The sequence below is a fragment of the Chrysochloris asiatica genome, unplaced genomic scaffold (assembly GCF_000296735.1).
Source record: "Chrysochloris asiatica unplaced genomic scaffold, ChrAsi1.0 scaffold00110, whole genome shotgun sequence".
Taxonomy (NCBI): Eukaryota; Metazoa; Chordata; class Mammalia; order Afrosoricida; family Chrysochloridae; genus Chrysochloris; species Chrysochloris asiatica.
In genome coordinates this window covers 3,471,210-3,498,645 of record NW_006408628.1, presented here as the reverse complement: position 1 = coordinate 3,498,645, position 27,436 = coordinate 3,471,210, and the positions used below count along the sequence as shown (strand labels likewise).

Genomic DNA, 27,436 nt, shown 5'->3' with positions numbered 1-27,436 from the left:
CCATGGCACTTTCAATATTACATGGGGCAGGCTAATTCTTGACGGGGAGGAGGCTATCCTACACATTGTAGGATATTTAGCAGCATCCCTAGATACCGCCTTCTCCATTTGTGATAATTGTGTATGTCTCCAGATATTGCCCAATGTCTCTTGTTGGGAATAGGCAAAATAGTCCCAGTTGAGAACCACAGGTATAGAGAAAGGGCGAAGGAAATACCTTTCCAGTGATGAGAGGGTAGAGGTCAGGCTATAGCAATTCTATGGAGCTTGCACGTTACAAAACACAAATGATAACTGAAGGGGTCTGTGGCATGTCTTTCCCTTTACTCCCTTAGATCTACCCCTTATGTATTGTAATCATTGGCTGGTTTTTCATTATCATTATTATTTGGCATTCCCATTGTTTTACATTTAATTCTTGTCCTTACTATGAAAAGTCTAGTCACCAGATGACAGCTAGTGGGAATAAATGTAGCCAGATGAGTGAATGAATAAATGTGGTAAGTCCAGTGTACTAAAACTGTGCCTGTGGTTTTGAGGGCAATCCTGGTGCTTTTTTTTTTACCCAAAAGCCTTTGCAGAACCAGGTATGCAACAGGAGAGCAGTGCAAGGCCATTTTTAAAAGATGGTCCCTTAGCTCTCAGTTTTCTCAATGATATTCTGTATTATCAAGCATTCGATGTTTGCCATGTACTGACTGCCCTACAACTATAGGATAAGCATTGGATTGCTAACCACAAGGTCAGCAGTTCAACCCCACTAGCTGTTGCATGAGAGAAAGATGAGGCTTTCTGCTCCCTTGAATATTTGCAGCCTTGGACATCCTGTACAGGGTGGCTATGAGTCCGAATGGACTCAATGACAGTGGATAGAAATGTTCTGCCACCTGCCAACATAGTGCACTGTACACTTATCAGCCTTATAGTCCAACAAGGGTGAAATGGTTCTATATTACAAACAGAAATCTCCTCTCATAAGTACACAGTTAAAGAAATTAAATAGAATAGCAAAATGGAGAAGAGGTTATAGAACCCAGGGTGAGAGCTATTTTTTCCTTCTCCCCATCTACCTTACCAAACTGTAGGTTTCTTCTGATATATAAAAAAATGGGGTATCCAGAGTTCTTGAAGTTCCTAGAATTCTAGAGGGATTATATCTGGAACATGGATGCATGTATATGGGGCTTCAGTTCCATACTGATGGTGAAGGCTGTGTCTTTGCATCATCTTTTTTGAATGTATACTTTAATCAAGAGCTAATATTGGTGTGGAGACCTGGTGTGGTGCTGTGGATTAATGCTCTGGACTGCAAAGTCAGTTTTAACCACAAGGTAGGTGGGTCAAGTTCACCAGCTGCTCCTTGGACCCCTGTACGGGGTCACTATGGATCAGAACCAACTTGATAGCATTTAACAACAACAACAACAATATGATGATAGGAATGAGACAGAATCTTGAGACACACATCAGAATACTCACAGCAACCATGCAAGGCAGATATTATTATTGCTAATTTGCAAATGAGGAAGATGGTGGGTAAATTCTTTTAGGAAGAGGCAGACCTGGGATTCCAAAGGCATCTTCAAACTCTAGCAATACCGCCTATTTGATTTAAGCAGCCATACAATCTAATGATGCAGTACTGTTTTCAGTGTTAGGAATATAAGGATGAATGGGAGATGCTGCATGCTGTCATAGACAGCAAGGCCGGAAGGAAGAAATGGCAGGAATAGGTACACAAACACACATAATGCATGTAATATGTGGCATAATATTTATGTACAAAGCACTTGTTGTTGTTGTTAAGTGCCGTCCAGTCAGTTCTGACCCATAGCGACCCTGAACAGGGTTTCCGAGGCTGTAAATCTTTACGGGAGCAGAAAGCCTCATCTTTCTCCCACGGAGTAGCTGGTAGTTTCTGTTGACCCTAAGGTTCACAGCCCGATTCGTAACCACTACACTACCAGAGCTCCTTACAAAGCACTTAAATGGTATGAAATCGTGGAAGACGTACTCACCCATAGCTATACGGAGCACACACGGCTTTGTCTGCAAGTGTAATCATGCTCATTAGAACAATCAAAGAATATTACTAACTCAGTAAGAATAATGACCTACTAAGGCTCTCCTTTAGAAATTTCATCAATTCATAGAATTAACTACCTTTGAATTTATCTGAGTTTTAATTCCTCTTTTTACTCACCATATTTTGTTGTAGATTTATTTTTATAGTTTCCTGGTGTGGCACTGTGGGATAATGCACTGGACCGCAAGGTCAGTTTGAACTGCAAGGAGGGCAGTTCAAATTCACCAGGTGCTTGCTCCTCGGAAACTCTGTAGAGGCTGGCTGTGAGTCAGAACTGACTCAAGGCACTTAACAACAAGTACCAATGATATCAAGACTGAGAAACCCTACATTAAAGTATCATTCATAAGTGGGGTTACTTAATGATTACTCATCTCCATTTTCACACTCCAGGACTTAAAAATTCAATTCCCACAACTCCTCTCTCCATATACACTTAACAACAGTGTGGCACTGGAAGATAAGCACTAGACCACAAGGCCGGTTTGAACCTCAGAGTCAGCTGTTCAAACTCACCAGCCACTCCTCAGAAAGACTCAACGGCACTTAGCAACAACATTTTAAGAGTTTTAAAACAATAAACTATTTGGTGTAGACAAACACTACCGCATCTTATATGCAGTGAAAAATAAAATAGTAAAATTGGGGGAAATTTGTAGTCAGAGAAGCAGCAATGCTCTTATTATTCTCACAGAAAGATATGCTGAGGTCATATGAAAGAAGATGGACCCCTCTCCCAGGGCTGGAAACCCTGTAACCATGAGTCCAGGAAAGACCCTGTTAGAAATGGGTCCTCTGGTGTTCCTTGTGTACAAGCAGCAGATTCACTGTTGGGCAAACTCTGAGCTGCTGAGCCAGCTACCTGTGGAGCTACTGAGCTGAGAAGCCAATGAGCTTGCCCATGTTTGGTGTTTAAAGAATGTTTCAGGTGTGGTTTAGGAAAACGGGCCAGGTGTCCTCTGTGGAACAGACTTGGCTTTTGCCTCTCCCCCTTTCTTAGCTTCCTACTGCCCCCGTCTCTCCCCACACCACATTTTTTTATTCAGTCTCTTTTCTCTTGCTTCTTGGCTCATTGTGAACTGTGTAACCCTCCCTCAGGTTTTTGCCTCTGTTCTTGTTCCTTAAATGTTTTATGAAGGTAGTTTCTCTCCTTTAGTTTCAACATACATTAATATTCAGTGGGCTTCTGCATAGTATTTCCAGCAAAACTAAAAATGTATGGATAAAAAGAAAAGTAAACTCTAGCTTCTCAAACTTTTTTAAAACTTCTGTTGGAGAGAAAGGCAAAGGTTCAGGTCAGCTTGTATTTTTATCTGAACAGTTTTCTCATCCAAATCGTCAGCACAAGGAATGTAAAAAGATTTAGGAGACTATACTCATGGTCATGAATAATTCAAATGTACATTAGGACTGCAGAACTTTTGGAGCCACCAGTACATTTTATGGAGAATATTGGAAAAACACTAGGGAATGAAAACAAAGATCACCTCTCCTTATCCTTTTTATTAAAAGAACACACACACGCAAATAAAATCAAATCCTTAGTTTTTCTCCTCGTATAAATCACAGAATACCCTGGAATTAAGATTTAGATGTTTGTTTGAAAACAACCCAAAGCTATCATGACCCTAAAGGACAGGGTAGATAAAAGTGCCTTAGAATGTTTCCAAGGAAGGAGCCTGCTAGTGTAGCATTGAGCTGCTAACCACAAGGTTGATGGTTCAAAACCACCAACCACTAGCTGTCAGAAAGATGAGACTGTCTGCTTCTTTCTGTAAGGTTTATAGTTTCAGAAACCCTGGATTGAGTCATTGTACGTTAGAACCAACTCCATGGCCATGGGTAGTCTTTAGGAAGATGACTGACACATCTTTCCTCTGTAGAGTGGCTGCTGGGTTCGAAACACATGGCCACCAGGACTTTTGTTTTGTTTTGTTTTACTAAAGAGACAGTCAAAATTAAGCACAGCGATAAGCAGAATTTCTTTTTTTCTGGTTGTTGTTGTTAGGTACCGTTATGTTGGTTCCGACTCACAGCGACCTTATATAGGGTTTCTGAGCCTGTAAATCTTTGCAGAAGCAGAAAGTCTCATCTTTCTCCCAGTGTTTTCCTAATATTACTTTTCTATTTCCACTTTTATGTACTGTTAATTAACTTTAACAAATGTCTAAGAAAGATTCATCAACTTTGAGGAATTCTGAAAAACATTCACATTGAGGCATTTGGATTGATTTGCACTTTGAAACATACGAATTTTATTTTAGGCACTTTCATCTCGGTATATCCAGTTTTCACAAAAATATTAGTTTCTTCATTTTAATAATAATCAATTAAACAGAAAGTAAATTAATTTTTTTTTTAATGGGAAGACCTAATTATGTCCCCTTCCAAAAGCTGGGGTGACCTGATTACATCACAATGTTATTATTATTGCATTGAAACATTTGGTACTACTGAGATCTGATTACATGGTTCTTCCCTTAACACCTGGTGTCCGTTCTGATGACCCCAACCACAGTGCTTGCCACAGAGTAGGTACTCACAGCATGTTTGCTCTTTGCCTTTTTCCTTGAATCTATTTCATAAACACAGTCTTCAACCTTCCATTTATAATTTGACATAGAAAATTAGTTTTTCATTTCATGTTGACAAATAAGTAGACTTTTGTCTTGGTCTCCAATGCACTGTTGGACATTCATCTGTTTGAGACCTTCTTTTTAAAAAGAAAGTAATTCTCATAAATACTTCCAATATTTACCTTTGAAGTCTTTAAAATCCTTTCCTTTTGAGGAGTATTTAAAACCTCATGCTAGACCATTTTCTCTGAATAAAAATTTACCTTTCAGAAATCTTTATGTATTCATTGATATATAGCTAAGCGAGTTCTGCTATTAAAATCTTAGAAAGTAGATTAAAAATCCTAGGAGAGTCCTGGAATCTGCCACATACCACATTGCTGTAACTAATTGATACAAATGTGGGTAAAGTCATAGAGTTCTTATTTTTTCTTCTCTAGTGAAAATCGGAAAAAACAGTCCAGCCTGGAGAAGGACAGCAATTTATCACTGCAGAGAACGAAAGTTCTGGAAAGCAGTCATGCATCGGCGGGTAAGTTATTCTCTTCTATAGAGTTTAGAGCAGTCCTTTGGAACAGTCAGTGAAGGTCTAATCTTGAAAAGGTTTATACTTTAAATTTCCAAACCAAGATGATTAGAATATCCCTAAGAGATCTAAATATTGCTACAGTAGCCTGACTGTAGCTGCACAGTTGGGCAAAGTTCTCGAGAGTAATTAGAAATTAAGTTTTTACTGAAATACTCGAGAGGAGCAAAAATCTGTGTGTTGGTAAAAGACTTGAGGCTTGTCCTGTTTCCCAGAACTGACTAGGAGCTCTTAGTAGTTTTTGTTGTTAGCTGTTATCAAGTTGATTGTGTTGCATGGTGACCCTACCTTTGTAATCCATAAGGTTCTCGGGTTCTGACTTTTGGTAATAGATTGTCAAGCCTGTCTTCTTAGTTTATCTTAGTTTGGAAGTTCCACATTACAGCAACACAAAAGTTTCCACTGACAGATGGGTGGTGACTGAGCTATGTGGTCACATTTGTGAGGAATGGAACCCCAGACCTCCTACATGCATTGGAAGAATTCTACCAGATTGTTCTAATTAAATGGTGATGGTGTATGGCTAGCAATCACATGATAAAAATTACAGAAAGAATCTCAGAAATTACTTTCCATTTCAAAGATGAGGAAGTAATGTGCTGTGCTCATACCATGAATTGATGTGTGAACTGAGACTAGAATGACTGCCAAGCAAAGCTGTGTGTTACACTTTTCTTCCTCCCACTCACTGCATAGCGGAGTCATTTTGTAATTGTTTCACATCTAAGCTAGTGACCTCAAACATCAATGTGCAGAAGACCCTCCCATGGAGCACCTTAAAAATGCAGGTTCTTGCCTAAGTTTTTATGCCTAAGTCTTTTTGGTCTGTTTTCTTTTTACACACAATTAGCAGCTACAAACTGACATAATGTGTTGAAGCAGTAAGGCTGTCTTGCGTTCATGCAACAAATATTTATTGGATGCCTGCTGTCATCTAGACACTGTTGTAGGTGCTAGGGCTAATTCAATGCATAAAGCAAGGAGTTTTTTCTCATGGCGCTTACCTGCTAGCATGTATGTTAAAATGTAGCTGATGCTCTGGGAGATAAACTAGTATCTTTTAAAATACTAGGAAATATTTGAGATTTTATTGATGTTATTGGTGTTGTTGTGCCGTTGAGTCAGTTCCCAACCCACTGCAACCCTGTATAGGTTTTCCAAGGAGCAGCTGGTGAGCTTGAACTGCCCAGCTTGCAGTTCAGTCCAACTTTGCAGCCAGTGCATTAACTCACAGTGCCACACCAGGACTCCTTTAGGATTCTATATGATAACAAATAATGGTACAGTGAGTCCTAGTGTGGCACTGTAGGATAAGCACTCAACCACAAGGTCAGTTTTAACCAAAAGACTGGTAGTTCAAACTTACCTGCTGCTCCTCGGAAACCTTATACAGGGTTGCTATGAGTCAGAACCAATTCACCAGCACTTAACAACAACAATAACAATATTATAGTATAAATTGATGACCCAAATGAAAACTGCTCTGTGTTAATGTAGTAGAATATGGTGGTGATTGGTTTTGTGGAGGTAATGTTCTGTTCTGTGGATGTTTGGCTAAGTAAATTAAAGCTCAATAGATAGAAGGTCATGGTGTTATGGCCCAGTAAGCTTTGCTTTGCTCAATAGCCACAGATTACGTTTCTCATGCTGGCCAGTCATGTCACAAATATATTGCCTCCATCTGAAAGGAATTAGATGGGAAGAGTAAATTCTTAAGTCTCGTGGGTGTTCAAACAAAGTGCAGACCCTATGTAAGATGGGTCACTGGTCTTTGAATATTAAGATTCTTTGTTGTGAGGATAAGAAGGTATTCTGCCTGAAATTTATTGAAGTTAACATGCTGATTTAATGAACACCCATACATATGAAAGTAGTCTTCTAATAGATACTCCAGATCCAGAAAAGTCTGCTGCATTATAAATAGTACTAGCTGAGGCTACTTTTGGGAATTTGTTAATTAGCGTCTACTGTAGTCCAGATTAATTGCTTTGTCCCAGGTATTTGATCTGAAATATTATTCAGAGACAACTATGGGAGGAGAGAATTTATGATCCTAAGCAGATTTCAGCCTCCCAGTTGAATAATTAAAAAGAATGCCATGATCACCAGATGTGCATTGACAGATCTTCTGAACAGATGTGGGATGTGATGGATCTGTGGAGCTAGCGAAGGCGTCTCACATCCTCCAGACCTGCACAGAAATGATTCCGTTTATTGGGCAATAATATTGGTGATGAAGTTTAATGACACAAACTGGAATGAAAGCAAATGACATCTAAAGGATTGGAAAGAAACCAAGAACAGACCAAAACGATCACATTTTTTATGTGAGCTGAAAAAACCATGGAATTTGCCATTTTTCCAGTACAAAACTTTCACAGAAGATGTGTATTTGAGTGCATTCTTGCTGAGGCGTATAAGAAGGGAAAAGCAATATTTATGGCTAGTTACATGATCCTGCCCTTTCTGTGTGTGTTTAGAATGCTAATCTGTTCTTTCTCTTAACTGCAGCCACAGTATTTCCTGTTCCAAGTCCTGATTTGGAAAGTACCAGAACAGATGCTTTCAATGGCAGTCAAGTGCTTGCAAGGTTCCTTGGTGTGGAAAAGGTAACTTCACACTGTTGTAATGGCCAGACAATAACGAGTAGTTGAACAAAGACCTTGTAGGTTAATCAGGAAATTCTGCCAAATAAGAAGAAGTTTGGAGCACCTTGCCAGTTTGATGTTATAACTCAGAGATTATTCTTCATAAGAGCAATTTAAATAAAAAAACCTTTATTCTGAAATATTCTGAATTCCTTAAATTCACAGGAATTTATTTAATTTCTTAATCAAACTTAAAACATATTTAGTAATATGTCTGAGTGAACTTTCAATTTTCTGACGCTATAAACTCAATGCCTCCTCCACATGCATGCCTGTGGAAAATATCCCCTAAGAGTAAACATAATAATAATAATCCCTTTTTTAAAGCATATTATGGAGATCTTACCTGTGGATTTCTGTTTTCTAGTGATCATCCACTTTTAAGATTTTCTCCGTTAAAAGATAATTTCTGAACATAATTTCTGTCAGAGGTGTAAACTGACAGCCAATGAGCTAAATGTATGCGTTTATGTCTGTATACACGAGTTCTAAGAAATTGAATTCAAATGCCTGTAGGCAAAATAGGCACTCTTCTACTAACCACAATCCCCATTTCTCTTTGTTATCTTTCATCCCGCCAGATTCATACATAAAAGTTACTTCCCCAGCCCCTCAACACCTTCAAATAAAGATACTACATCTCTCTCTCTCTTGTTCTGTCCATACAAACACAGCATTTGTAATAATATAGCCATGTCTTCTGTACTAGAGTCATGAGGAAATGTCTCTCAACTTTTATCATATTCCAGTGACCATCACAACTGCTGGTGTGCTGGCTAGTATACCTCTATTACTATTCAAATGACTCTTGAACTAGCATTCGGTATAACTGAGGCATCTCAATAAACTGGTTTATGTTAATAAGCTCATAAGGACAACACAAAAATGGAGGTCAGAAAAAGGCACCATACTTAACATGGTGAATCTGCCAGTGCTGGCCAAAATACACTTCTAGGTTTTTCCCATTCAGGCAAGTCTAGACATTGAAAGTCTAGTTTGTAAAATATTGATGATCCCTCCTGGTGTGGTGCTGTGGGTTAATGTGCCACACTGCAAAGCTGTTTGAACTGCAAGGTCGGCGGTTCAAGCTCACCAGCTGCTCCTCAGAAACCCTATACAGGGTCGCTCTGGGTCAGAATTGACTTGATGGCACTTAACAACAACAACAATAAGACCTGCCATATTTGGAATAAGAAATCTCCTAATATGTCCAGTTAACTCCAGTCTAAAGTCCCAACCCTAAATCAAGCCAGTGTATGAACTCAGGAAAGTTGTTCTAGCTCCTGAATAGTGTTTTCTAGAAGCAGACAATCTTACACTGGACCAGATAAATTATTTAATATCTAGAATAACAATGTTATTCTCAAAAATATCACTGTATTGTATTAAAGCTCTCAAGCTCTCTTACTCATACGAAATCACATTTCAAAATTTTTCGATGTAGCACAGAGCCATATATCTAGTGGCGATAAGTCAAAAATGAATGTGCTATGTATAGATACATATTTTTAGAATAGTTGGAACAGGAAAGGGATGTAAAATTTGGGATGACATATTGATGCTTGCGTCAGCAATCTCTCTGATTCCTCTTTTTTTCCTCTTTACTGCTTTCTTTAACCCTTGCAAGAATGGGTAGAGAAATAATTTCGAGGTGAATTTATGTATAATGTTAGGAAAGAGATATGGATGAATGACCAGAAGGCCTCACACTTATAGTACATGCTAAAATAAGTGGATCTTACCTCATTCTATTACATCCTGAAGTCAAGTCTCTGGAAAGCAAAGTGCCAAGTTGGTGGTGTAAACTGAAGGGGCAGACAAACTTGGCCTTCACCACACTGGGTTATAAGATTTCGTGGGAGGTTTAAAAGCAGTACAACTAAATTGGGTCTGTAAATACCAGATCTACTTAATAATGGCAAATGTGACTGATAGTATAGCTGAAAATAGCGTTGTCTCTGTGATGGGACTGTGTTGTGAGGTATGGGGGGATTCTTGTGATCCCATAATGAAAATACTCTACCATTACTGCTTTTGGTAATTATACTTGTTTTCATGTTGTCTCTTTCTATATATGAAATTTAAATAAAGGAATTATTTTGAAAATGAAAAATAGTCAATGTTTGGCCATTATTTTAACAATCACTGTTGGTCCTGAGAATAGATCGACAGGTTCCTCTGCTGTTGGAAATCTTCCAAGATCACATCCAATCTCCCATGAAGCTTCACAAAGAATTAAGACACCAGACACTAGAGTCTCTGCTGCTAAATGTCCAGAAAAATTAATAGGATTTTGATGCTTGATATTTTTTGTCAGAAAATGTCTGGTGCATTTGGGCTTTCAGTTAAGCAAATCTTATATGAAACATTTAATTTAAAACAATGACAAGAATGAACCATATTAGCACCTTCTTGTGGTAACTTTCAAGAGTAAACCCAATGCATTTTACTGTTACCTTAGTAGTTGGTATAATTTGTTGTTGTTGTTGTTAAGTATCATCGAGTCAGTTCTAACCCATAGAGACCCTGTATAGGGTTTCCGAGGAGCAGTGGGTTGGTTTGAACTGCTGATCTTGTGGCTCACAGTCCAGTGCTGATACTACAGCCCTACACCAGGAGTGAGTTGGTATAATGCAGGACCTTAAAATAGCTATTGTGAAAACAGGTCAGTTTTGTAAAAAAGATTAGAAGACTTCGACATCTATATATACTAAAATTATTTTCCTATTTTTGTCATACTTTTTTTTAGCTGTTACAACAAAATTCAACTTCAGAAGATATACGACGAGAACTCTGTGAGAGCTATCCAACATATATTGCTGACTATGCCTTCTCTTGGACCACTCTAGGAAAAAATGTTTTTAACAAGTTTTGCCTTTCCAACATGTCCCTTTTAGAGTCTTCTCTCCAAGAACTAAGAAGCCAAATCATTCAGGTGAATGAGGGTGTTTTAATAATATGACCAAAGATCTCACAAGCAAAAGAAAGAAGTATATACCTAATGCTTCTAGTCTTGCATCCATAAAGTGACTCACCGTGAGTCAAAGAGCAAATACCTGGCCCCTGTGGACTGGGAAATACTGATGGGAATATTTGCTCACCTTTGGTATGTATTCCTGACATCAGATTTGCATACCATGTTTAGCCCTAAGTAATATCCACTTATTAGCTCAGCGTACAAGATTCAATGCTGAACAAAATAGGTTGTGTTGTGGTTAATGTAGGCACACCTTTGTAAATGCAATACAACTTTGTTCTGGGGTGAAAGAAGACTCACTGTTTTCTTTGAGACCTTTAAATAGGCATCACTCAGGATACAGTGTAAGTGGAATAATGAAACTATCAAAGCCAGAAAGTCACCAACAGTTAGAAAATGGGTAACCCCTTTTTATTCTTCTCATTGACATCAAATCTAATTTGCTTCTGATGAAATAATATATCCTTTTACTCAAAATAGCATACATTAGCAGGAAGGACATTCTGCTATGAGGTACCAATGACTACTTGCATAAACAATCCAAATTTAATTTTAAAAGCTCAAAATTCAAATAAAATAAAATATCCCCCAAATATTAAGAATTTTCCTCTTGTTATTGTTGAGTGCAGTTGAGTCAGTTCTGGCTCATAGAGACCCAGGGTTTCCGAGGAGCGGTGGTGAGTTTGAACCACTGACATTACCTTGTAGGAATAAATGTCACATGTCCACTCCTAATTTCCCCCTCGATTCTCTATATTTTATTGTAAGTGATTTTTATCTAGTACTGAATGCTTAACTTGCCTTTTAGTAATCTGAATTTTCTGAATAAACTAGAGACACTTTTAATAACCCCAGTCAGAATACAAGATACTTAAACCCCTTTCTTAATAAAGTCAGCAGTTTAGAGCATGATGGTATGAGCAAGAAGACATTGCTCCAAATCACATTCTTAGAATGCAAAACCTTGAATTAAGACAGATCTAATGCCTAACTTTACTAGTATGACTGAGGGAATCTGATAAAGAACATGCTTTACCTCTGATGGTTTTAGCTGGATTCTCTGATATAGAAAAAAAGAAAAAGTATTTCTTTTGTTTACCTGTATTTTTAATAGTATGTTGTGCAGTGCCGTTAAGTTGATGCCGACTCATAGTCACCCTATATAAGTTTCCTGGGTTGACCCTTGTAGTTAGGAATCTAGTTCTTATGCTACAGTGTCACACAGGGACTCCACTACAAGGATTTGGACTGATGAAAAAAAAAGGATTATATGGGCTCACTGGTACCCAGATAAAAACACATTAAAAAAAAGCCGTCCAACAAGTCCACTCAGAAAAAAACTCCTGTGTTAATTAGGGATAGAGCTGAGTTAGCGTTACCAATTGTCACTATGTTTCTTTATTTTGTGTATTTGTCATAATGGGTTGTTTTCAGTGCGGATTTTTCTCGTATATGCTTTTTTTCCTAGAACCATCAATTTCTGGACCTATAGTAAAAATCCAATCATCCAAAATTCTAAACAGCTTCAGTTTTTCCAAGTAAAAGATGACTTTTGATACTTTCAAAGACATGAAGTTATGTGACTACAAATGCTGAAATATCCATTTGGACCGCTCTGTGCTTTTATGTTTTTAGGTATCAAGTGATCCCAACAATCAGAAGATAATGTTTCAAGAAATGGGCAAAGCCTTGTCCTTCTTTTCACAACTGCAGCAGCAAACAGCAGTTTGGCAGCTTCTGTCTAGTTTTCCCAATGCTTTACAGAACGCCACAACAGGAAGCAACCTATTTGATGTTCTTCAAAAGGCAAGCAGGTATGAAAATGTAGGAATTAGTTATTACGTTATTGTTCAAAAGAAATATTTTGTTTCTTTTTTTAGTGTTAATTTGTAAGGACTACTGTCAGATAGTCACTGAACTGCGAACAATGAGGTCGGCAGTTCAAACCCCCCTGGTTGCTCCTCAGAAACTCTATCCAGGGTAGCTATGAGTTAGGATCAACTCTACAGCACTTAACAACAACAACAACAATAACATTAGATGCCAGAGACTGTAGTAAGCTTTATTTAGTCTTACCAAAAGCTTACAAAAAAAATGAGGTAACAGAGTGTTATAAAGATTAAGTGGTTGCTGATCATTCAGCGAGGAAGGTTTGAACCTGGATTTTCTAACTCCAAAACCTAAGCATCGTCTCTGATATGTCATTAAAAGCATGGCGTATTCTATTTGAAAAGTCTAATAAACCAGAAAAGACTGTCCTCACCATCCTTGGAAGATTTTCAAAAGCCTATGTTGTTCAATATAACAAGCCCTTATATTAGTACATTAATCTCATTCAATTCGTATAATAATGATTTCAGATTGAGACACCAGATAGCTGTTTTACAAAAGATAAGCAAATCTTCATGGAGGTTAAATGATCAACCAGGTTTCTCAAATGCAAACATCAAATCCTGGAATTGAACTTAAAAAAAAATCTGAAATCTCGTCTTCTGCTTTTTCCATAATAGCATGCTATAATGAAAGTACACAAGAATCAAGGTATCAGTACATTTTAGTCTCCAGATAGGTCCTCATCTTAGCTCTTAGGAAAATGGTTCACTTTCCCAGATTCTTGACGCTTGATCTGATCCTGTTTCTCCAATTTATAGTCTTTCTTAGAAACAAACGTGTGGATCAGTTAAAAGAGATTTCCTTTAGAAGCCCAGAGTGCAGCAGTGAAACAAGTTAGTCGAAATAATGCTCAGACAACTTCAGACACAACTACAGACACATTGTTGTTGTTGTTGTTAAGTGCCGTAGAGTTGGTTCCGACCCATAGCGACCCTGTACAGGGTTTCCGAGGGTGTAAATCTTTACGGGAGTAGAAAGCCTCATCTTTCTCCCGCGGAGCTGCTGGTAGTTTCCGACCGTTAACCTTAAGGTTCGCAGCCCGATTCGTAACCACTACGCTACCAGAGCTCCACATTAGGATGGGTTAGTCTAAGAAGACAGACAATTCCAAGTGCTGGAAAGAATGTGGACCTCTCAAAGTTTGCAAGTTAGAAGTTAACAATTTGAAAAACAGTGAAGCAATTTCAAACACAGTTAAACAATAGATCCATATGAGTCTGCATTCTATTATTAGATATTTACCCCAGAAAATAGAAGCATATGCCCACATAAAGATATCTATCCCAATATTTATAACAGATTTATTCATAATAGTTAAATATTAGCAGGGGAGGGGAGTGAGTGGGTAAATATTCATCAACAGAATGGCCAAATTATAGTTTATTCATACAATGTAACTTCACCCAACAATGTAAAGAAACAGATTACTGATGCAAGTAACGTATATAAATCTCATGAATATTACGCTGGCAAAAGAATCCAAACAAAAAATGTTAGGAAAAAAAGAATACATATAGATCTTATATTTGTTCTATTAATTTGAAGTTCTAGACTGACAAAATGAATCTGTGGTGATAGAAACCACATTAGTACTTCTCAGGATAATTATTGAAGGTATGAAGACACAGTTTTGAGGAGATGGAAGTGTTCTGTGTCTTAATATATATTAATATGTATATTTGCCAAAACTCATTGAACTGTACATCTAAAATAAATGAATATTATTATATTTGAATTATGCCTCAACAAAGTTTAATTAAAACATGTATAAAAAACAAACTTTTAAAATTCCAAAATAATAATTTTTGTAAAAAACACTGCCAGTGAGTTGATTCTGCCCCTTACCAACCCTATAGGACAGCATATAACTGCCCCACGGGGTGTCTGAGGCTATAGATCTTTACAGGCTCAGATGGACTCATCTTTCTCCTATGGAGCAGTTGTTGAGTTTGAACTGTCAACCTTTCTGTTAGAAGTCTAATGCCTACCTACTGCACCACCAGGGCTCCTTAAATAATAGTTGCTGTTGTTAAATGCCTTAGAGTCAGTTCTAACTCACAGCATTGTATAGGATTTTCAAGGAGCAACTGGTGGATTTGAATCGCCAACCTTGTGGTTAGCAGTCCAATGCTCATCTTACAGTACTACACTAGGACTAAAAAATCCAGTTACCAAGAAAAAAAAAAAAAAGTTATTTGCTATTGTTTTTGTTGTTGCTAAGTGCCTTGGAGTCGGTTCTGACTCATAGACACCCTGTATTGGGTTTCCAAGGTTTGAAATCTTTTGGGGGGGCAGAAAGCCTCATCAGATCTGATTTGGGTAGAATAAATGACATAGAAAGAGGATTGTACTGTGGCTATTTTAATTCACTTAAAATTTGAAATGAAATTGTTGTACATGATAACATTATGCAATAGAATATGTTGTCAGGTAATGACTGTAAGTGTTATAAAACAGCCGATATGTAACAAAATCAGGAAACTAGCTCTGGATAACTCCCATGCTGAGACATTAATAGTAGGAAAAAAATCTATTAAATAAAAGAAACCTATTTTGAGAGCTATTTCAAAAAGATTTCAGAGACGATTTTTATTGTTGTTGTTAAGTGTTGGTTTTGACACGTAACGGCCCTGTATAGGGTTTTTGAGGAGCAGATGGTGAGACTGAACCACCGATCCTGTGGTTCAAACCGACTTTGCAATCCAGCGCATTAACTCACAGCGCCACACTAGGACTCCTCAGAGAGGGTGGGGACCAGGTATTATTTTTGAAGTCCTATCAATGGCATGTAACAACAGCATTCTGTTAATAAAAATACATATTTAGTCTGTTGCCATTTATTAATGCTATTGCTATTAATAACAATAATACAGACAGTTTTAAGGAAATTGTCAAGTTGATTTAGGCTTTGAAGCAGTTAGTTGGGGGCAAGAAAGAGGTGAGTTGGGCAGACAGCCAGGTTGGGAGGAGGGTTGAGCTCTAAGGCTGGAGACTATTTAGCTAATCCCCAAGATTGCAGGGTTCAGAAGGCACTCACAGTCAGAGGGACTGGGGATTCTTGGAGCAAACCTAAAAAGGCATGAAGTCTCAACAGTCTTGTATACAGAACGGAGATGAAAAAAAATATGCAGTTATATCTCTAAAGCCAGAAAAGGTTTGAAACACAGAGTTCATGTTAACAATGCTCAAGTGTTCCTGGCAGATTGTCCTTAGCCACTGCCATGTTGGGCAGTTTCTGTGCCAGAAAAAAGATGGTTGGAAAGAACAACCTTTGAAACGAAATAGACCCCATCTCTTCTTATTTTACCTGGTTAACTTTGTGTACATTAATTACTTAACATTTTTAAACTCTGGTTTTCCCACTTGTACAACAGGGTCAGTAAAAATCTGTTTTATGGAATTATAAGAGAGCTAAGTAAAATTATTTACATATACATCTATGTATATGTGCACTTGTAAGAGGGCTTCAAAAAATCATTACCTTTTAATTCTGTTTTTCCATGAGTTTTTGGAAGGCCTATTGTATACATTTATCTTAATAGACTAGAGTTTAACTAGAGAACACTAAAGAATTAACTCTCTAAGCAGTTTTTAATTCATATTTTGGGAGATAAAATTAAAATGCTCTTAATTTAAATTTTAAAAGTTTAGAAAATAGAGTGAAATGTGGAACATCATGCAATTATATGCACATAATATGATAGGGGAAGCTATTAACTAATGTGTACTATATTTAACTTCACAATGGAAAATTGTTAGCAAAAGCCTTTTACACATATGCCAAATCTGCTCAAGTAAATTGAAGCATTGACTCACCTTGATTGTTGGGTATAATCCATGCTATTTTTGCAATTCAGACATTCCTGTGCAGCACAAACATTAAGAAAAAAAATGTACTAGTAACTATAAGGGGGTACCGACTTGATGGCACTTAACAACAACAATAAGGGGGTAAAGGAGCTCTGGTAGTGTAGTGGTTATGAATAGGGCTGTGAACTGCTAGGTCAGCAGTTCGAAAGTACGAGTTGTTCTGCGGGAGAAAGATGAAGCTTTCTTTTCCCGTAAAGATTTACAGCCTTGGAAACTCTGTATAGGGTTACTATAAGTCGGAACTGACTCCACGGCACATAACAACAACAGAAGGAGTAAGAAGGCATTTATTAGGTAATTAATTGATTTTGAAAATGTAGAATGGACTAATTTTTGTTAAGTGTCATTGGAGCAGCTAGTGTGTTTGAACTACTGACCTTTTGGTTAGCAGTGTAAGTGTTTATGCTACACGGCCACACAGTGGACTAAAGCACATCCCTTTTATAGATGTGTTGATTGTCCATCCCCTAGCTTTGTCGTTGTTCGGTCCCATCCAGTCAGTTCTGACTCTTAGCACCCCTGTGCGCACCAGAACGAAACGCCACCGGCTCCATGCACCATCATCATTACTTTTGTTATACTTGAGTCCATTGATGCTGCCAGTGTGTCAATTCATCTGGCTGGGGCTCCTCCTCTGTTTCACCAACCCTCCACTTTACCAAGCATAGTGTCCAGGGACTGGTCCCTCCTGATAACATGCCAAAGTATGAGAGTCAACTGCTAACCGAGAGGTTGGTGGTTCGAACCAAACTACAAGGAAGAAAAGTGTGGTAATCTGCTTCTCTAAAGATTACAGCCTGAAAAGCCCGATGGGACAATTTACTCCGTAACACATGAGTTTGTCTTAAATCAGGGGCCAAGACAATAGCAGTAGTAAAAGGTGTTATCTTTCCTTGAAATATTCCAAATTCTTGCCACTGGGATGGATAGTGTATGTCAGGAAAGAATAACTATAGTCTGATGTGAAGCACAAAGTCCTGGAAGGTGCTGTGGGTTAATGCGCTGGACTGCAAGGTCGCTTTGAGCCGCAAGGTCGGCAGTTCAAGTTCACGAGCCACTCCTTAGAAACCCTATACTGGGTTGCTATGAGTTTGTACTCAACGGCACTTAACAACAACAATGTGAAACACAAATGCATTAAAAGTTCTTGTCTAATTCTTGGTAACATCTCTGCAGATATTTTAGACTGAGTTGAGAGAGAAGAACTCCAAACTTCTCTAGCTAAATATAAACATTGTTTGACACTGTAAGATAATGCAGTGGACTGAAAGGTCAGTTTGAACCACAAGGTCGGCAATTCAAACCCACCACTTGCACCTCAGAAACCCTATACAGGTTAACAGTGACAACAAGAAAAGCTCTATGCATCACTTATATTTGCCCAGATAGTTGAAACTATCTCATCAATTTAGAAAATTGTGCGAGAAATATATTATTGTCAATGATATATCAGTTTGTTTGCTATTAGTTATTGTTAGGTGTCATTGAGTCAATTTTGTCTCATAGTAACTTCATGCACAACAGAATGAAACACTGCCTGGTCCTGTCCCAGCCTCACAATTGCTGTTACGTTTGAGCCCATTGTCGCTGTCACTGTGCCAATCCATCTCATTGAGGGTCTTCCTTGTTTTCCCTGACTCTCCACTTTGCCAAGCATAAAGTCCTTCTCCAGGAACTAGTCCCTCCTGATACCCTGTCTGAATGAGAGCTGAAGTCTCTTCATCCTGGTTTCTAAGGAGCAATCGACTGTACTTCTTCCAACACAGATTTGTTTGTTCTTCTGGCAGTCCAGGGTTCTTAATTAAGTATTGTTCTCCACCATCATAACTGAAATGGATCAATTATTCTAAGGTCTTCTTTATTCATTGTCCAACTTTCACACGCAAATAAAGCAATTGAAAATACCATGACTTGATCAGACGCACCTTAGTCCTCAAACTGATATCTTGGCTCTTGAACACTTTAATGAGGTCATATGTAGCAGATTTGCCTAATGCAATAAATTGTTTGATTTACTGTCTTATTGGTAACATAAAAATTATAGGAAGAGAATGCCAGCTAGTCAGGATATTCATGTTGAGCTACTTTTGTAATACTGCATATAAGTCACTTAAGGGAATCTTCTTGTTCTTCAGTGCCGTTGAGTTTGTTCTGACTTGTAGAGACCCTATGTAGGGTTTCTGAGGGGTGGCTGGTGAATTTGAACTGCTGACCTTGTGGTTCAAACTGACGTGGTGGTCCAGTGCATTAGCCTACAGCATAATTAGGACAAGTTACATACTTTTCCCCCAAAAAAGTTACCATTTGTATAGCAAACAGTAAATATTTATCAAATACTTAAATAATAATTACTCCTCAAACTGTATCATTTATCTGGATTTTCATTTCCAATATTTAGTTTTTATGTTTAATTAATTAAAAAGTTAATTTAAAAAAATTGATTAATTGGACATTGCTGTTTTTAACCATTGAAGTCTTAACAGAAAAATATATCAAATTGACCTAAATTTCACTCCCTTTCTTTAAAGCCCTTTATGTAAAAAAAAAAAAAAAGAGAAGGTCTTTAAGCTTTAGAATCCTGGAAATATTAAATGTCCTGTCCCAGTTAGAGAACAATTTTGTTCGAATTTTGTGCATGAACAAACAAGTAATTAAGTTACAAAAGCAGCATCTTGTTTTTTATGTTATAAAAATAATGTTCTGTACTGTAGCCATTTTCTCCTTGAGTAACCTTTTGTTTCTGTCTATAAACCCTTAAATGCAATCTGGTTTAATTGTTCTGCAACTCCTTAGTGCTTTGCTGGTGGTGCAGAAAGTATATCCACATGTCACATCTAACCAAGGATTCAGAACCATTCAAAAGTCTGTTGAACATCTGCTGAAGACGCTAGACTCCACAGCTGAAGGTATTTTATTTTCATCATTCTGTATAAATTTGGTGTCACAGTCCTGTTAGAAAGATGAAACAGTGTGCAATGGGAAAAAATGGTTAGCAGGTAAGGTTGTGCTGAAACCAAACTAAAACCCCATAGTCAACAGCTCAGTTCTGGCTCATAGCAACCCTACAAGGCAGACTAGAACTCTCTCATAGATTTCCAAGGTTGTCCTGTGTGGTACTGCTGGTTAATGTGCTGGACTGCAAGGTCGGTTTGAACTGCAAGGTCAGCAGTTCAAGCTCACCAGTAGCTCCTTGGAAACCCAATACTTCATCCCTATGAGTCACAACCGACTTGATGGCACTTAAGAAAACCAATAACAAACAACAATATTTAGGGCAGAGTCCTGATGTGGTGTTGCAGGATAAGCACTGAACTGCAAGGTCGGTTTGAACCATGAGGTTGGTGGTTCAAACTCACCAGCAACTCCTCAGAAACCCTATACATGGTCGCTATGAGTCGGAATCTACTCAAACGGCTTTTAACATCAACAGCAACAACCTCAGGGCAGCAGACTGCCCCATCTGTCTCCCAGGAAGCAAGGACTTTTGGTTAGCTGCCAAGCCCGGAGCCATTGTTTCACCCAAGCCCAAACTCAACCCAGTGCTACTGAGACACTTCTGACTCATTGTGAGTCTAGTGTCCCCAGTTGTAGAACAGGGCCAATGAAATGTATTTTATGGAATTAGTTTCTAAGACTAAATCATACTGGGAATAGATAGCTTCATCTTTCTCCCAAGGAGTGACTGATAGGTTTGTAGCCCAGTGCCTAATCCACAGCACCACCAAGCCTCCTTATAAATGATCCTTGTTGTTGTGTGCTGTTGAGTTGGCTTGACTCATAGCAGCCCTGTATGGAGTCCTGGTGTGGCGTTGTGGGCTAATGTGTCAGACTGCAAAGTCGTTTGAACAGCAAGGTTGGCGGTCCAAGCTCACCAGCAGATCCTCAGAAACCCTATACAGGGTTGCTATGGGTTGGAATAGACTTGACAGCACTTAACAACAACAACAACAAATAGAGTTTCTGAGGAGCAGCTGATAAGCTTGAACCGCCAACCTTGTGATTCAAACTGAACTTGCAGTCCGGTGCATTACCCCACAGTGCCACATCAGGACCCCAAATTATCCTTGTTGTTGTTGTTAAGTGTCGTCGAGTTGATTTTGACCCATAGCAACCCTGTATAGGGTTTCCGAGGAGCAGCTGGTGAGCTTGAACTGCTGACCTTGCAGTTCAAATGGCTTTGCAGTCTGGTGCATTAACCCACAGCGCCACAACAGGACTAGTTACATATGCCAAATCTGTATCTGCAGCTAATCCAAGTATAGGGCAATGGTGAAACCGCTGGAAAAAAGGCTGTGCCTTTCTAGGATTTTTACTTAGGTGGAAATGATCTCCCTTAGCTTATAAAATTAAGCTTCTACCTTAGTATGAAATATAAACATCAAGGAGTAAGCCTCAACAAATATATTTCTACCATTCGTTTCCAGAGCAACTGCCTAAAGTGAATTGCAATGTTTTTGCCCTCATTTCCAAACTTCGACTTTTTAATTAGGATGTATCTTTCATTGATGAAATTATAACTGCCTTCTAGCCATGTTGAAAATGGTCATTGAAGTGTGACAAACCCAGTGTATACCCACTGTCATCCCCAGTAAGATGAGGGGTAGCAAGTTGCTAGTGATTCAGAAAATGTCACCCTGGTGTCCTATAGACCTAGACACACATACAGATTTAGGGCTATAAGGAATGAAACTCTACTCCCCAAGTAGTACGTGTGTTAGCATTTATCTTTCTCAAATACATTTACAACTGTGCTTTCGATCAGTCTGACCTATCAGCTTTTGAATTTGTAGACTTTTCCTTTGGATTAGTAAATAACCATCCTGGTAGTGAACATCACAAGTTGATGGTTTCATTAAACTGTTGACTTTCATATGAAAAGCAGGTTTAGAAAGGTTGAGGGTCCCAGCATATTCTTGGACACCAGTTTTGTTAGTGTAAAGCATTTTCTAGCGCTACAATTACAGAATTAACAACTAGCTTACAAGATTAATTGTTGTTCAATTTAATGGCCTTGATAAACATTAGGGAAAAAAGCTTACTCTTTAGAAAAAGTTCAAGCCTGAAAACTAGGCAGTGCACTATAAATACTAATTATTTCATCTGTATTGTTTTTACATTTGCATTTTAAAGACTTGAGAACTTCAAGTTTTCTTTACCATTCCTTTCCATTTCATCTTTAGACTCACACCTTATAATTAATGTAAAGTGATAAAGTAATTTTTTTTTTCCCCCAAGGAAAAAAGCTTAGCTCATCAGTGTTTCAGAAGCCAGAGAAGTAGGATTTTTTAATCACTGAGACAGCAAAACACTTTTATTACTGGTGAACAATGTAACTTGGTTTTCAATTTTTAATAATACTTGGATCTCACGTCTGTGAGTATGTTCATCACTTTGGCAAATACTAAAAGACACCATTAGATGGTCACTCTGACAAGGAAATACATAAAAGAAATGTGTTTCATTTGTAAAATTTGATGTGCTTATCTTTTGTTGTTTTTCAGTTTTGTACACTTACTCAGTCTGGGGATAATTAAAGTAATATTGATGTGAATTTCCCAAAGCTTGTTAACCCCAAGCCTCTCCCTGCTTGAACAAAATTTCCAGAACTTTGAAAAATCCTCCCAGCTGTTTTGGGGCATCCTTCAGAGAATTCATACTTGCGACTGAAGACTAACGAAAATGCCTGTTCAGCAGGGCAAGGGTTTCTGGTACTACATGCATACATACATACATACATACATACATACATACATACATACATACATACAGTCACATTGCCCAAACCTAATCTTTGTGTTGTTTGGTGGTGTTGTTAAGTGCTTTGGAGTCAGTTTCAACTTATAGTGACCGTGGGGTTTCTATGGAGTGGCTGGTGGGTTTGAACTGCTGGTTTTGCTCATAACAGCCCAGTGCTTACCCTGCTGCACTACTTGTGTTGTTTAGCAGGGCTTCATGAAATGAGCACACATCCTCCCTCAGTTTGAATAGCAGATTTACCTGGGCCCTTTCTAATATATTCAGGTTTAAGATTTAACAGTAGGCCTTGCACAATTATTGTAAATAATGAAAATTATAGTTGTGGGTTCCCACTCATAGTAACCCTTTATAGTGTTTCCAAGGAGCAGCTTCTGGTTTTGAACTGCTGACCTTGTGGTTGGCAGTCCAGTGCTGATCCTACAGCACCAGAAAGTAATGGGCTACATTTATTCTGTCAGTGCTAAAACTTCATTATTTTAAATTCATTTTATCTTCAAAACAACTCTATGAGGTGCATTTTACTGCTGTTATATGCCATCAGGTCAATTCTGACTGTATAGCGTTTCTAAGAACTGACTCGTGGATTTGAACTGCAGACCTTGTGGTTAGCAGTCCCATGCTTATCCTACAGTGCCACACTAGGACTCCAAGAGACACAGTTGTTGTTGTTGTTGTTGTTAAGTGCCATCGAGTCGGTTCTGACCCATAGCTACCCTGAACAGGGTTTCCGAGGCTGTAAATCTTTACGGGAGCAGAATGCCTCATCTTTCTTCCTTGGAGTTGACCTTGTAGTTCGCTGCCCGATTTGTAACCACTATGCTAGTTAGTATCCCATTTTACAGACAAAGAAACTGAGGCATAGGGAGGTTAGGCACTCTGCCTATGTTACATAGCTAGCAAGCGGCCGAACTGAGAATCTCTCCCCAAAGTCCATTCACCGAGCACTTTTAGAGACTGCCTCACTCACAGGTACTGTGACATATACACATTTGATTCCAGGGTATCCAACTGGGATGTGTAAGTCCGGACACCACCAGACCTCAGAATTGCCCCCTCTCAGGCACTGATGGAGGTTAGCTCATCAGACCTGACTTTTCCTCAGAGGACAACAGTTTTTAAGACCACCCCTTTCTCATTCCTCTCTGCGTTCTGATTTCTGTACATCTCCTCCCCTTTCCCAAGTCTTTCTCTGATTCACACTTACATGAGAACACACCTCAAGGTTTGAATGCAGCTTCCCAGCAGCCTGAGGGCAGTGATGCTAACTGTGGATATGCTAATAGGTACTTGGGAAGAAAGTTGTCCACTAACTTCCAGTCTTATGGGATCTGATTCTCAGCCCTGCCGCAGCTGAAGTCACTGCTACACACTTAACAAGCTTTAGGGTTTCCAGAAACACTGGAGTATCAAGATCACAGATTAGCTTTCTGACTCAGAGTAGTTTTCAAAGCAGTGATTTACATAAAATTACGTTTTTAAATAGAGCGTCATTCTTCCTAATGAAAAGAGGTTATCTGTACGCTAGATTTCTTTTCATGTGTACCATGCTTAAATACACTCCAAATATGCTTAATCCTACAAATAAGAAAAAAAATAGAATCTCATTTTTAAAAGGTCTATAACATTTTCCACTTCATTAAAGCCTATTTAGTACATTATTCCTTCCAGGATGCTTTATTGCCCATCGTGGCCAGAGGGAGAAGTCTCTACTTAACTTCAGGGTCAAGTCTATCACTGATGTGTCTGAAGTTCATTTCTATTAGTTACTGATTTTGATGACTTGACGAGGAAGGCAAACTCCACAGCCATATGGTGTACAAATGCCAAGTAACTTGTTCGGCACCACATAGGAGCTGGACAGTGGAGCATAATTTGATCTCAGCATAGTTGATTTACATGTGTTATATGGCAAAGCAGATACTTCTATTCTAAAAGGAACCCTGGTAGCATGGTGATTTCAGTATTGGACTGCTAACCACAAGGCCAGTGAGTCAAACTCACCAACTTCTCTGCTGTTGTTTGGTGTTGTTGACAAAGATGTCAGCTCCCGTAAAGATTTCGTGTAGGGACCCCTAAGGAGCAGTTCTACTCTGTCCAAAAGGATTCCAATGAGTGGAAATTGACTCAATGGCAGTGATTTGTTCTCTAATCCTCTGTATTTGGAGTCCAGGTGTGGCACTGTGGGTTAATGCGCTGGACTGTAAAGTCAGTTTGAACTACATGGTCAGCGATTAAGCTCACCAGCCTCTCCTTGGAAGCCCTATGCAGGGTTGCTAGGGCTTGGAACTGACTCGATGGCATGTAATAACAACAACAATATATTTGTTGTTACAATGGCACATAATAACAACAACAACATATTTGAGCTCTGACTCCTAGCGACCCTGTATGGGATTTCCAAGGAGCTGCTGGTGGGTTTGAATTGATGACCTAGTGGTTTGCAGTCCAGTACTGATCCTACAGTACCATGGAAGCCAGTAAATAATGGGCATATTATTATTTATTAAGTTGATTTATTCTCCCATCTGCATTCTTGGTCCATAGTCCACTCAGAATCAGTGCTATACATAGATGCTGTCAAGGAGCTGTCCTGGAAAATTGCTCTGCTGAACAGGAAGACTGAACAAGCTTGGCTGTTTACGAGGGATGGTGCAAATGTTACTTAAACACATTTGATACAGGAGGGTGGCAAGGAGGTTCTCAATTTTAAGGTAGTCTTTTTTACAAAATGCTAATTTAAGTAAATCAGACACACACAAAACACCAGAAATATGTGGCCGCTTAAATAAATTTGCATTAGGATCATTTAGAAGAAGACAAAGGTGGTGGGGTGTTGTTTATGTGGTGTAGAGTTAGTTCCAACTCATAGCATACCTGTGTAGAGTTTCTGAGGCTGTACATCTTTGCGGGAGCAGAAAGCCTCATCTTTCTCTCAGAGCAACTGGTAGATTTGAACTTTTGACCTTACGATTAGCAGTCCAAGTTGTAACCCACTACACTCCCAGGGCTCCTTCTAGAAGGCTTTGTGGCTGTTGCTGTTGTTTAGTGCCATCGAGTCCATTCCAACTCATAGCGACCCTGCATAGAGTTTCCAAGAAATGACAGGTGGGTTTGAACTGCTGATCTTGAGAGTAGCAGTCCAGTGCTTAGTCTACAGAATTCCTCATTCTATACCTTCACATTGAGACCACTCAAAAGGGTTTTGTTAGCCTTAGTCAATTTGCATTCAACTGAGTTCAGGGGCTATTTGACAGCTGGAAAATACAGATTAGAGAAAGTAATTGTTTCTCAAGGCTACATCCTAGACAACTGAAGACAAAAAAAAGTCAGTGATCCATAGACTGAAATTGGTTCCATTTGATTAACAAATCGTGTGGTAGTTCATTATTGTACCCTAGAGTCATCTATGTATACAGGTCTTGCAAGAAAATAATATAACAGTTTTTTTGCCGTGAGAAAGAATTGCTAGAAATGCATGTGTTTAGCCATTAGAATATTTTTAGTAGTACAAATATATTTCTTAATGCTTCCAGCAAAAAAGAGCATCACCATCTTTTGTAAAATTCTTTGGAAAAAAAATTTTTTTTCTGGAGGTGTTTTGCATTTTGTCCGTTTCCCTTGCCATGATTTTAACCTGAGATAATTTTTGATACGCCAAAAACATAACAACAAAGACAAAAATTATTTGAATAAACTTGGTGCATTTTCACCAACCTTCTAGGTGGTCCTCGTAATACAACACATCTATGGCATGACGGTGATGGACAGACACTCTCCCCCAGCAGCCTGGCCGCACAGTAAGTCTCTCTACTTGTTTATATGTTGTTCTAAATGGGTAGAAAACTTGTCTGAGTAAGCATTCAACTCAATTCATAAATATAGTTTTCTTGTCAATATATCAGACCATGGGAAACACCACTTGACTGTTGATGGGCCACAGAGAACCATGTCATTGAAATGTAGTGAAGTTGAAACTTGTTGCATAGCTAGATCTAATGCCTGGATTGGTTACTTTGTGTCTATAATGAAAATCTATTTGGGAATCCAGTTTCCCACCCTTTTGTGATCTTTCTCTAGTTACAAGTTAGTTACAAGTTACAAGTTCAATCCCTCATACGACTATTGTTTCTTTTTGTTTTCAAATATCAGAATATTTTTTATGTCAAATGTAATGAAAACTTTGTTTGCTTTCAGTAGTGTTCAGGTAGTAAAACTTGCTCAGAGGTAACTTCACTCTGGACACACTGGGTCATGTAGATACCATATCCAAGGAAGAGGTGCTGCAACAACCATAGCTTCTAATATGAGGTCAAGTTCATCTCTAATAAGTTGTTTGTGGTTGTTAAGGACCATCAAGTCGGTTCTGACTCATAGCAACCCTATGTTGGGTTTCCGAGGAGCAGCTGGTTAACTTGAACAACCAACCTTGTGGATCAATCCAACTTTGCCATCCAGAGTGTTAACCCACAGCGCCACACCAAGACACCTGTTTCTAATACAGCTGAAGTTAATTTCTACCAGTTACTTCTTTTACTTCCTAAAGTAATTGTAATAATTACGGTAGGGAATGCAAGCAGTTGTCTGCAGTAACTGGAGTAATTAATAGGTGTAAATTCAAGCAATTCAAAGCAACTTTGGAGACAAGGTAGCCTGTTCCGTAAGGGTTGCTTAGCCTGATGAGTTGAACTATTGAAATTTTTTGACTTTAGTCCCAAAGGACACATTCATCTGTTAATGGTTGTTGCTGTTGTTTTTGTTGCTAAATGCCATAAAGTGGGTTCTGACCCATCGTGACCGTACATATTTCAAAGGAACAACTAGTGAGCTTGAACCGCTAACCTTGTGGTTCAAACCAACTTTGCAGTCCAGCTCATTAATCCACCGTGTTAATGGAAGTTTGTACAAATAAGAACAACAGTAGGGTTTATTTTTAAACCATTCTTTACTTTTCTAAAATAGAACTACATGGTTGCTTATATATATTTAATTGAAGAGGTCCAAGAACTGAACAGAAAATTTCAAAGATCAGCTCGAGAAGATAAA

General features: G+C 38.5%; 1 protein-coding gene across 1 annotated transcript in view; it reads left to right on the top strand.

Moving 5' to 3' along the window:
- The window catches only part of ABCA12 (ATP-binding cassette, sub-family A (ABC1), member 12), a 221,686-nt gene that overhangs the window by 84,506 nt on the left and 109,744 nt on the right, over positions 1-27,436 (top strand). Inside the window, exons 4-9 of the mRNA XM_006867786.1 lie at positions 5,103-5,194; positions 7,760-7,857; positions 10,646-10,831; positions 12,509-12,687; positions 19,430-19,542; positions 26,115-26,190. Coding sequence (XP_006867848.1) covers positions 5,103-5,194; positions 7,760-7,857; positions 10,646-10,831; positions 12,509-12,687; positions 19,430-19,542; positions 26,115-26,190 — 744 coding nt within the window. The remainder of the gene's footprint in view (positions 1-5,102; positions 5,195-7,759; positions 7,858-10,645; positions 10,832-12,508; positions 12,688-19,429; positions 19,543-26,114; positions 26,191-27,436) is intronic.